At 43.8% G+C, this 12,508-nt stretch overlaps 1 protein-coding gene across 6 annotated transcripts in view; it reads left to right on the top strand.

Moving 5' to 3' along the window:
• The window catches only part of EGFL6 (EGF like domain multiple 6), a 69,877-nt gene that overhangs the window by 42,694 nt on the left and 14,675 nt on the right, over positions 1-12,508 (top strand). For all 6 annotated transcript variants that reach the window (XM_065580650.1, XM_024108761.3, XM_042840169.2 and 3 more), the window contains one exon: positions 2,983-3,300. In XM_065580650.1, the coding sequence (XP_065436722.1) occupies positions 2,983-3,300 (318 nt within the window). The remainder of the gene's footprint in view (positions 1-2,982; positions 3,301-12,508) is intronic.

Raw genomic sequence — 12,508 nt, 5'->3', positions numbered from 1 at the left:
AGACTCAGCGAACCATATCGGCTAAATTATACAGTACATTCTTTATAGCACCATCCTCCAGGGGGAAGGCTTGCTAAGCAACACATTAAGAAAGTCATGACATGCAGATGTATGGCAAATGAGCCTGGAACTATTATCCAAAGGAAAGAAAAATAACATCTGAGATTTTGATTTATTTATATTGGCACTGGTTTGCTTTATACCTGCAGCTGCAGCCTCATAAAACCTGAATACATCACTAAGTACCTCCCAGAGAAACTATGTGGGACAGTTCATTGAAAAAGAAAATGTAGCCACTTTTGGGCTTTTGAAAAAGGGACAAATTCAAACTAATAGCAATGTGTTAAAGGGGAGCTGATGTGATCTACCTTTTCCCCTACTCTCCATGTTACACATTTAATTATTTTATTTGTAATTGCTGATTTTTTTTCTGCTACTACTATTTAAAGAAACACACAGAAAAGAGAACCCATTCTAGATATCCTTGCCATCAATTAAAAATGCAATTAAAAAAAAGCAGCATACCCCTCCCCAGATATACAACCACTAGATAGCAGAAACAAAGGGGAAAATATCCACTTCTCCCTATCCCTCAAATTCCTAAAAGAAACTTCATTCCCCATCACCCCCAATGTCTTCAAAGACTATAATAAAGTTCTGCTAACCTACTGAGAGTGTTCTGTGAGCAAGAAAGTCTTCTCCTCTAGAACTCTCTGGAATGCTCAGGTCTCATTAACCTCTAGGGGCAGACCATGAAAGCAGATCCCCCACCCCAACAGGAGAGAGGGGCTCTGAACTCAAACCAGAAGAAGCATGTCAATGTATGTTCCTAACCCAAACAGATTCAGAGTGTGGCTGGAACATACAATGACATGGGATAATCCTAGGATTGTCATGGCAGCCATAAAGTCCTGAGCTGATTTGGAAGACTTGTTATCTGTGTGGATTTTAAAACTCCGTAGGCACTGTCTCCCTCAGTGCCTCTGATGCCATAAGTAGGAACTTCCTCAGCTTGTACAGGAACTTCTGCTGTATCAGTGAGTGATCTATATCACCAGATCTGTTCCCATCTCTTTCCTGGGACTTGCAGATCACATGGAGAAGCACTAGCAGGTGTAATTTTGGGGCAGTGACTTTCCTATGCTTTTGGTCAGATGTAAACAGTTAAGCCATGGCATCCTTTTTAATTATTCCCTTCAGTTCCTGCTCTACCACATACCCATCTGGTCTCTGTTAGCCAAAGTTGGTCCTGTGTTGTCATCCCACCACATCTCTGCCATATGTGTGAAGTCAGAGTTTCATCCTTTGTCACATCATGGATGGCCAGTGTTTTATTATCAACCAGGAAGGGTGACCTGGTGGTTAGCGCTCTAGCCTAAGATTTGGGAGTCCTGGGTTCAATTCCCTGTCCCACTAGGCTTCCTCTGTGAGGTTGGAAAATACATTGTCTTTCTGTGACTCAGTTCCCCATCTGTAAAATGGTCATAATAGCACTACCTCACCTTACGGGTGTTGTGAGGTTAAATACATTAAAGCTTGCAAGGCTCTCAGATGCTACAGTAATAGGGGGCATATAAGTATTTTAGATAGAACCAATCTTTCATTTAACAACAACAGAGGATGAGGCCCACCCTCTGATACCTATTCTGAGATATAACATCTAAAGCTTTCCTTAGTAAGGAGAGAGGTGAAAGCTCCTCTGCCCAGTGAACACCTAAATGGGAGGGATGTCAGCTAATCCATCAGAGCCAAATCCCCCATCACCAAGGTTGGAATAAAGGGTATGAACTAGTGTAAGGTGCAGAGGAAAGTAATTCCCAATATCTGCACAGGGGGAGAAAAACAGCCAAACAAAAGCACTCTAAATAAAATCTCAGCTCTACATAACCAACCCACTCCCCCCGCAGGCCCAGAGACACAAAACTTGCCCCAATCTCCCCCTCTACCGTAACCCTGCTCCTTACCTGTGTCATTACTCACAAAAGGAAAATATATGCCCGTCTCTGCCAACCCACCCTCGGTGTGATAGCAATCCTGGCTGCTCCTTCCCCTGGAAATGCAGCAGAGGGCTTTTAAGGAAGCTGCCCCCACCCCACCACTTGTGCAATTCCAACATAGTTTGGGGTTCATGGAGACAGGAGAGAGGAATGTAAAAAACAAAAATTAAGAAATACATTTAAGTTTGGAGGTCAAAACATTGCCAAGGAAAACATTGCACGAAAAATGGGGCTGCAGCTTAAATTTAAAAGCATCCCTTAGGAAATTTTACCAGTGATGTTCTTTGTAGTTTGCTGTCTAAGTATAAATGATATTTGGCTTAATTATACTCTACTAGGTAGGAGGGATGGGCAAAACCACCCCAAATTCGAATCCCATTCCCTCTTTTTTTCAGGTTTGAAAAAGCTTGGTTAATATTTTCTCTCACACACACATACACACTCATGGTTTTTCATTTCCAGCAGCTTCTGTAGTTTTTGGATTCTGGACAATGGCAGAAGTTCCAAAATACCACAAAACTGGATGTTCTTGTGGTATTTTGTGGCCAGCTGGCAGCAGAAATATTGGAAACCTCTGGAGACAGAATATTTGTGTAAGACTTCTAGGCAACTCCTGCAAAAGCAGGAAGTTATGATAAGCTAGATAAGCTCCTGAACTTCTGGGTGCCCATTTGAATTGAACGTTTTGACGTTCACCCATCACTACTGAGTATTGCTTTTTAAATTGCAGTAGATAAGACTAGAACATTTTCACTAAAATGTAATCAAACAGTGGGGAAAGGTTGTATGTACTATGGGCCAAGTTCACTGGTTAGAGTATGCAGGTTCAGCTCTATGTTCCACCTACATATGACAACAGTGAATTTGGCCATATAGTTTCTTTGAAAATTGCAGTGGATCGTGTGTTATCGGTTTAAAAGCACTAAGGTTCTGGGGTGGTCCAGTTACTTCAAGTGTATATTTGACATTTCATTGTTGGTTCCAGTTATCCCTGAAAATTTGGTGAAGGAAGTCACAAGAATCCCTGGAGCCATCAAGGACACAATCAAGAAACTTCTTGCATACAAGAGCAGTGTGAAAAAACATGAAGAGATCAAGAATGTGATCCCAGAACCAGCCATGACACCAGCTTCTAAGGTTCACTTGCCATCCTTTGACTATGAAGATGGTGTTTACATTGGAGGGACATATGATGTAGAGGAGAAAGAGACTGAAGATGCTGTAGAGGAGGAACAGGAGGAAGAACAAGAGGACCTTGAGAACCAGATTGGTCATGAACAAAGCCTTAGAGGAGATGTCTTTAGTAAGTGTTACCATCATTTCTTATTTATGTGAATAAATCTGTACTGATTTTTATGTAAAAGTGCATATAAATATTAACAAGATTACAGTCAAATATTATATATCATATACTTTTACATGTGTTTACCGGCAAAGGAGGAAAAGTAAACAGGTACATAGTCTAAAGATTAAAAACTTTGAATCTCCTTTATAGGGTATCAGACAATTAGGTGTTTAAAACAGATCCATTAGTGGAGACATAAATCAATGGCATTAATAATAGGCTTTAGTGACACTAGTTGCACATTGGCATCTACATTCTTCAGTGATGGGTGTTCTGAGAATGCCTAAGGGAAATAGATAAACTTAAATACAGGATGACTGTAATGTGAGAGAGACAAAGGCTAGGAGTGGAGGGGAGAGAGAGAGAGAAAGTGAGGCCTTGGCTACACTTGCAAGTTACTAGGGTTACCATACGTCCGGATTTTCCCGGACATGTCCGGCTTTTGGGGGCTCAAATCCCCGTCCGGGGGGAAATCCCCAAAAGCCGGGCATGTCCGGGAAAATCGGGAGGGAGGGCTGGGCCGGGGTCGCGGGGCCGGGCACGCGGTGCCGGGCCGGGGTCCAGGGGCGCAGTGCCGGGCCGGGGCCGCGGGGTCGGGCCGCCGAGGGGGTGCGCGGGGCCGGGAGCCGGGGGGTCGGGCCGGGAGCCGGGCCGCCGGGGGGGTGCGCTGGGCCGCGGGGCCGGGAGCCGGGGGGTCGGGCCGGGCCGCCGGGGGGGTGCGCTGGGCCGCGGGGCCGGGGGGGGTGCGCTGGGCCGCGGGGCCGGGAGCCGGGGGGTCGGGCCGGGAGCCGGGCCGCCGGGGGGGGTGCGCTGGGCCGCGGGGTCGGGCCGCCGGGGGGGTGCGCTGGGCCGCCGGGGCCGGGATCCGGGGGGTGCGCTGGGCCGCCGGGGCCGGGAGCCGGGGGGGTGCGCTGGGCCGCCGGGGGCCGGCCGGCAGTGCTGGGCGGGCCGGGGGTGGTCGGCCGGGGGCCAGGGCCGGCACCCCAGGGCCCGATCCGACCCAGGCTGGCGCCGCCGGGGGGGCCAGCCTGGGCCGCACCTCCTCCCCCCCACACACCCCCTTACCTGCCCAGGCTTCCCGCAAATTAAATTCCCGGGGCTGGGGGCGGGGCCAGGGCCCCGTGGAGTGTCCTCCTTTTGGAGGCACAAAATATGGTAACCCTAAAGTTACAGCGCTGTAAAGCCTCCCCCAGCACTGTAACTCACTGACCAGCTACACTGGCAAGGCATGTACAGCGCTGTATTACCCTGGGTACACAGCTGCAGGTACTCCACCTCTCCGAGAGGAATAACAGCTGCAGCGGAGTGGCTACAACTCACGGGTGTGAGTGTAAACGCTTGCAGCGCTGTACTAATCACCTTGTCAAGTGGCCAATTGTCTCCATAGTTGTGACCAGCTGCAGGAATGCGGAAGTGCCGGTTTCAAAGCTCGTGCCACAGAGAAAAGCAAACAGTTTGCAGCTTGCTTTGAGTGAGTAAATGAATGAGCAGGGGGCCGAGAGTTCAGAACTTGCAAAATAGAGAGCTGACATGCTCCAAAATGCACTCTCTCTCCCCCCACACTCCCTGTCACAATCCACCCCACCTCCCCCCATTTTGAAAAGCACGTTGCAGCCACATGAATGCTGGGATAGCTACCCATAATGCATTGCTCCCAACACAGCTGCAAATGTTGCAAGTGTGGCCACACCACTGCGCTGGCAGCTGTCAGTGTGGACAGACTGCAGCGCTTTTCCCTACTCAGCTGTACGAAGACAGGTTTACGTCACAGCGCTGTACAGCTGCAAGTGTAGCCAAGGCCTATGTTCACTTGGAGAAATGCTATTTTATTGATACATTTCTTGAGGAGGGCTGTTTCACAAAGCTATCTAGTATAATTCCTTTTGGAGATAACCAGTAAGTCCAGAACCTCCAACTGTAACTAAGACCTAGCCCAGCCAAAGCAGAGTACCAAAGGAATGTAGGTTAATAGCTTTTCCCCATCCTCTCTACAAAAGCCCCTGGCAAATTGTGCTGCTTTATTAAGAATAAGCTCTACATTAAGTTAGTTTCCTGATTCCATGTTTATCATCCTAGATGACGAGCAGGCATCATACAGAAAAGAAAAACAGAGTTTTGTGTCTTTGTGTTTCATATAGCAAGGCTTATTCAACATGAATAATTGTTATTCATGTCATATAAAAGTCACTAGCTATACATTACAGAGTTTCTCAGGTCTTTAATTTGAATGTGGAAATTTATCAGAAGGATACAGCTGAAAACATTGGTCGTGCTTGGATGGGAATTTCTAACACTAGTCTGACATCAGAAAGATGTACATATATTTCTTCAGCAAGCCCTCAAAGCATTTCAGTTCAGTTACTTCCTTGGAAAACAAGCGTTCCTCTCTGTTGTTCAACTGGAAAGTCATCTTCTTTGTTGAAGGAACTTTTAACTGCACTTTTAAATAATATTTGTAATATCTCTAGCTCAGATTCTTCAGGCTGGTGGCTAACTAAACAGATACTATAAAAGTCATGCCTTGTTCTTAGCTAATCCAGGAAATGTTCTCCCTTCCCAAGAACAGGGACATAATAACGTATCAGTGATCTCCTAAAATGATTAAAATGATTAAAATGATACATTTATGTCCCATGGTATTATTTATGAAGACATATTCAGTTTAGCCAGCACTGGAATTGTTGATACAAAGAATCAAAGAAACCCTTCTTGTGTCAAAGAAACCCTTTCAAATAATATCAATGCTTTTTTTTAAGGAAAAGATTATGTTTGCTGCTGCCAGAACAAAAAGTCTTTTATTGCAGTAGCAATAAACCCAAGTACAAATACATTTATTAACATGGAATACATTTGAGAATACTAGTCTGCTTGCCGAAGGCACTATTCTCCTAAAATTACCCTCTTTCAAGGTTCAGTGATAATTGGAGGATATTTCAGCTCAGTCAGAGGATAAAATCCAGATATTACACAAGATTGTGCAGCAGAGCCAACAGGAAGTCTGAAATCTGGCCTTTGTTCAATGCCCTTCCATTCCACCACATATTAATAATTCTGAGCTCTTACCGCATATGTCAATTTAGGATCTCAAAATACTTTACAAAGGTGGAGAAACTGAGGCACATAGTGATTAAGTGATTTGTCCCTACTCACTCTGGATAAGCAATAGAACCCAGGTCTCCTGAGTGGTAGTCTCATGCTCTAATCACTTGAATAGGCTGCCTTACGCATGCTTCCACTAGAAAATTACACCATCAGAACATGACTTTCAGGAGTGATTTGCCGAGGATCTGCTTTCTGCAGGAGCAAGACCCATTCCTTTCACTACACACGAATGAAGAAGAAATATGAGTATTCAAGTATTTTTTGGGAGGGCAGTATTGCTGGGTGATATCCACTGGTTGTCACTGTAGAGCTGAATAGATTTTATATACACTTCTACCCCGATATAACGCTGTCCTTGGGAGCCAAAAAATCTTACCGTGTTATAGGTGAAATCGTGTTATATCGAACTTGCTTTGATCCGCCAGAGTGCACAGCCCCTCCCCTCCCCGGAGCACTGCTTTACCACGTTATATCCAAATTCATGTTATATCGGGGTAGAGGTGTATATACATTTTAGGCTATGGTGATCTGGGATTTTTTGACTCACAAAGCCCTGGGGAAAGGTGCAGTGGAGTAGAAGAAACTCATTCAGATCAAATCTCCTAGCCCTTTTGACTCTGCAGTGCACATCTTGATGAATGAATGAAAAACTATTCCAAGATATGGACAAGCTTCAGGAATAGCTCAACCACATATGCAGGCCTGTTCCAGGGCCTACATGGAAGGCCATGGAAGAGCTAGGGGGAGAATAAAGCTCTAACTAGTGTGGTTGAAATTAGGGCAACATAGTTATTCAATTTTAGCAAGATATCAGCTGTTTAGGAAACAGAATGATGGATCAGAACGAAATTCAGTCCCTGAATCGATAGAGCTAACATTTAGTACTGTGAGACATACAGTACATACATAAACACATCCAGATGCCTGGCTTTGAAGTTCAAATAACAGGTTGTTAAATAAGATAATATAGTATACATTCTAGCTGAGGGGCAATATCCCTTAGTAATTTTTGGCCTTTTCCTACCAGCTACATATTTTTAGAAAGAAGTTTATTGAGTATGAATTTCTTCAAGAAAGATATCTACGTAAGATGCTGTTGAGAACAGGCTAACTACAGTAATAATCATGGGTGTCTAAAATAAGATATATTTCAGAGAAGGTAAGAATAACATATTATTTCATCCACCTGATTAGTTTAGTTTAGGTACCTAGTATAATTTCTTGAAGTATGTCATTCCTTCTGTTTTTAAAAAGTTGCTGAATTTTTATAACAAATGGTTGAGTAATGATTTATGCAATTATAACCAAATCCTAGAAATTAGAAATGGAATTGAACTATTAGGTCATCTGGGAATGGAGTGTTTCCTAGTGGATAGAGCACTGAACCGGGGCTCAGCAGACCTGGGTTCTGTTCCAGACTATGCCACTTGGACCCAGTTTTTTGAAGGTGTCTAGGCATTGCTACACTCAGGGTTGCAATGCCTAAAATTTAGGAGCCTAAATATTTTCAAAAGGGATTTTGGCTCCTAAGTGCCATCATCTATTTGTGCCTCACTTTCTTTATCTGCAAAATGAGGCTAATAATACTGACGTCATTTGTAAAGCTCTTTGTGATCTACTGATGAAAAGCACTATATAAGTGCTATATATTAATTAATTTATTATTATTATTTTTTATCCCTCTCCCATCACTGCCAGACTTTTCATATCATGCCAGCAGCTGCATATTTGGTACTTTTTTTTAAGTGCCCACTAATTTATTTTACGCACCATGCTCAAGATTCAGAATAGTAACTGGATGAATTTGTTCTGCTCACTTTTCACATTTCTGTATTGTTTTTGAGTGCATCGCATTCACTTCATTGAACCTGGCAGGCGATGTGGCCGGGTGGAGCCCAGCACAGAATTCCGTTTACTTTAATGCACAGCTTCTTTAGACTCTGCACCAGGGCTGCCCAGAGGATTCAGGAGGCCTGGGGTCTTCGGCGGTAGGGGGCCCCCACCGCCGAATTGCCGCCGAAGACCCGGCACTTCGGCAGCAGGTCCCAGGGTGGAAGGACCCCCCCGCCACGGGTCTTCAAGACACTTCGGTGGCAGGTCCTGGAGTAGAAGGACCTCCCGCCGTGGGTCCCGGAGCGGAAGGACCCCCCACCACCGAACTGCCACCGAAGACCCGGAGTGGAAGAAGCTCCGGGGGCCTGGACCCCGCGAGAGTTTTCCGGGGCCCCCGAAGCGAGCGAAGGACCCTGCTCCAGGGGCCTCGAAAAACTCTCGTGGGAGCTCCTACGGGGCCCAGGGCCTGGGGCAAATTGCCCCACTTGCCCCCCCCCCCGGGCAGTTCTGCTCTGCACAGGTGCTGGGCTCTGTCCAAATACACCTTACTGCACAATCAGAGCTTGTGTTTGTACTGTGTGCCATTCCAGTTCTATCCTAATTGGCTGAAATTTTCCATTAATAATTTAACGTATTTAGATACTGAATATTGCAGAGGAATTTTTGTTGTGCCGAAGGGTACTGGTAACCAAATTGGTATCTTGCTGTATATGGGAAGAGTACTATGCAATAAATCTCAGTCCAGAGCCTGACTCTGTGTGTGTGTGTGTGTGTGTGTGTGTGTGTGTGTGTGTGTGTGTGTGTGTGTGTGTGTGTGTGTTTGTTTTATGGCTTTCTGATTTGATCCCTACTATAAACAGGACGTCAGAGATTTTACCCTTTGTGGCATTCAAACAGCCTTTCTTTCAATTCAGGGTATACATATTAATTGTATTTCCATTCCTGTATAATGTCCAAATACTATATTTCACCTACTTTGTTATAACAAACTCCAGTCTTGATTTAGGGCTTTATTTGCTTGAACTTTGGACTATGAAATCACTTTAGTTGTTATGATATTGCGGGATGCTTAGGAGCACACAGCTCGCTTAGAGATGCACACTGTGTAAATACATCTCTTTATTTTTCTCATTATATGTGCTGTTGATAAGTCAACGTAGGAAAAACTTTGGGGAAGGCGTGATCCTATATTACCAAAACAAGTTACTCTTTATGGGAGAGGGATTCAGTATGGTGACAATCTTTAAGAAGCTCCTAGTGGCTGTACCGTATGCTTTAGTACACACATACACTAGGTTCCCCCACCCCCCTTAATAGGGATCAAAATGTAGTTTTTGTATATTTCCACCAAAAAAAGGGAAAAGTCTTCAGAAATTTATTTCACAACCTTCCCTATTTCTTAATGGCTCATCTTCTGGCTGCTTGTCCTTCTCTTCCCCCTGCTCAGTTTTGTGACTAGCACCTAAATCCCCTTGTAAATCTAGCCTGAAAAATCGAAATGTTTCTTGTTTCAACAGTTCCGATGTGTGGGTTTGGTGGGGAGACTCATTTCAGCAAAAATAATTTGTTAAAATCAACACAAATCTGCATTTTTTCAAGGGGAAAAAAAAGTTTCAGCTGGAAATTTTCACCCAGCTCTACATGGGCATATGTAAGCACTGCTCTTCATTTGAGGTGGAGTTTAATTAGCTCCAGTACCTTGGCACTACAGAACATGTTCTTAACTTCCTCCTGTTTCACTATGTATGTTTGAGTAGGATACATTTCTGCTTTAAATATGGAATTTCCTTGCTTCTATTGTTTTCTCTCAAAGCCTTAATGTTCTTTTCAGGCAATATCATGATCTCTTGAAGTTGCATGTTACCTCATGGTTTGTATCAGATTGTTATCTGCCTGGCTTATTGGACAGACACTTCACCGAGTATCATTTAATTTGATAAAATGGCTGCCAAGGACTGGTTCATAAGAAAAAAATGTAATTGTCATGTGTTTTCTTAGCAAATTCTAATGCAAACACAAGGAAACATTTACTTTTGCTCATATTTGGTTGTATATTTCTGGTCATAATTTGCTCATGTGTTTGTTCTTGGTTTAACTCCCAGTGTGTATTTAACATAAGTGTTTCCTCTATCTACCGTACAAAATACACAGTCAAAGCCACAGTCTCTTTGATCTCAGTGTGAAAATACTAACAGAATAGGCTGAAGTCAAAACTAAAATAGTATTCTGTTTAAATAAAAGATCAAATTGAAAAAATCTGCATATATATTTTCAAAAATCATATATTATACATCAAATATAGGATTATTGAGCCTGATTCACTACCACATTACTCCAGCTTTTCACCAGTGTCATTCCACTGACAAAGCCATTGTGATGGAATATCATTTCCTGAGATTACTTGGTGTTCCTGTGCCATTAACTGGTACATAGATTATTCAGGTTTTTTTTCTGCATCCCTTGAAGACAGAATTCCATTTAATTTGGGAACGCCAGCGAGTAATTTCCTCAAATAAACAATCAAAAATCTTAAAGAATAAGGTTAAATTTTCAATAGGGCCTAAGGGACTTGGGAACATAAGTCTCAGTAAAAGTTAATGGGACTTAGGAGCCTAAGGGTTAGATTCACAAAAGAATGTAGGCACCTAACTGCCTCTTCAGGTGTCTAAAACTCAGAATCAGGATTCACAAAAGCCTTACTCCACTGCCCCCAAACAATGTAGGCAGAGTTGTCCCTTGGGTACAGTGAATCAGAGCAGCCCACGCTTTGGGGGGCAGGGAGGTGAGGCGGGCAGGCAAGTAGAGTGAGGAGGCAATCAGCAGGCAGGCAGACGGCGAGGAGGAGAGCGGCGGGTAGGGGGTGGTGAGGAGGCGAGCGGCAGCCACTGGCAGCCCCTCTACCAGAACCTCTCCCCAGCACCTCCTGCCCGCCGGTGGGCCCCGCCGATCAGTGCCTCCCCCTTCCTCTCAGCACCTACTGCCTGCCGCAAATCAGATGTTTCGTGGGGTCAGGAGGCACTGGGGGGAAAGGGGAGAGGAGCGCTCTTATCACAATGGATCATTGGCTCTGTTTGAATCAAAGCCTTACTGTTTTTAGTATTTAATGAGAGTTGCATGTTGATTTTTTTTTATCGGTATATTTACTTGGGTGGTGAAGAGGAGGGGCATAAACTACTACAGACAGACACAAAGAAGGAGGTGCATCAAATAAGTTTGAGAACCACTGGTTTATGTGAAAGTACAGTAGATCATTTATATGCATAATGGATCAGTTGTGTAATATAGCTGTAAGGAGCAACAGAGAAATACAACAGAAATACCATATGGAGATTGAAATGATTAAAAATGGCCCAGGCCATTTACAACAAACATAGGGCCTATCAATCTTGATAGCCACCCTTTAAATTGTACATCTAAAACAATATTAAAAGAACATTTTAAAATTTGCAAAGTCAAGCACACAAAAGTGAAATGCCACAATATGCACAAGATAGACCTGCTCTGGGGATGAATCCGTAGAGAGGCTGTTGTCTGAAGGGTCCTTGCTTCATTTGTTGAAGATGTTGGAAGGTGTTTAGCAACTGAGGCAGGGGACTGCAGGAAGAGAAAGGATGGACTGATAGATAAGGCAGCTGAATGCTGCCCAGGAGAATTGAGTTCTATCCCGGCCTCCGCTTCAGAGTTCCTATGTGATGCTAGGCAAATCACATAAAATAAACTCTTCACTAATTGTCCCTCATTTTCTGAGACCTGAAATCCTTCAGAGCAGGATTTGGATACTGTGCTGTAGATACAGCTTGGGCCACAGATTGAGCAATGAGGGGAAAACAGAATTTTGAACAGCAGTCCATTAAAGGAGCACTGTCCATCCTGCACGCTGAATAAGGTATAGAGAGAGGTGCTATTAACTTGTGCTGAATCTCATGTTCTACATTAACCGTATCCGTTTATGGAAATATAGTGTGTTTAAAACATAACCACAAAATGGCCTAGCATACTGTGAAAATAACAGGACCTCTTGACTTGCTTGCACCAAAAGTTAAGAAGGTTTTGGTTTCCTTTTTTTTTTTTTTCACAATATTGAATACAATCGTTTTCTCTCACAGATTCTACATTATTATGTTCTGAATCACAAGTGAAGCATCTCAACTAAGCAGGTTGTTTGCCGCTAGTTTTATTCTTCTTTGATAATTGACCCATTACAAGTGCAAATAATGCTTAGATACTCCAC

Source organism: Chrysemys picta, chromosome 1 (genome assembly GCF_011386835.1).
Source record: "Chrysemys picta bellii isolate R12L10 chromosome 1, ASM1138683v2, whole genome shotgun sequence".
In the NCBI taxonomy this organism is placed as follows: domain Eukaryota; kingdom Metazoa; phylum Chordata; order Testudines; family Emydidae; genus Chrysemys; species Chrysemys picta.
Note: the sequence above shows the minus strand (reverse complement) of the source record. Positions and strands in the feature narration are given on the sequence as shown.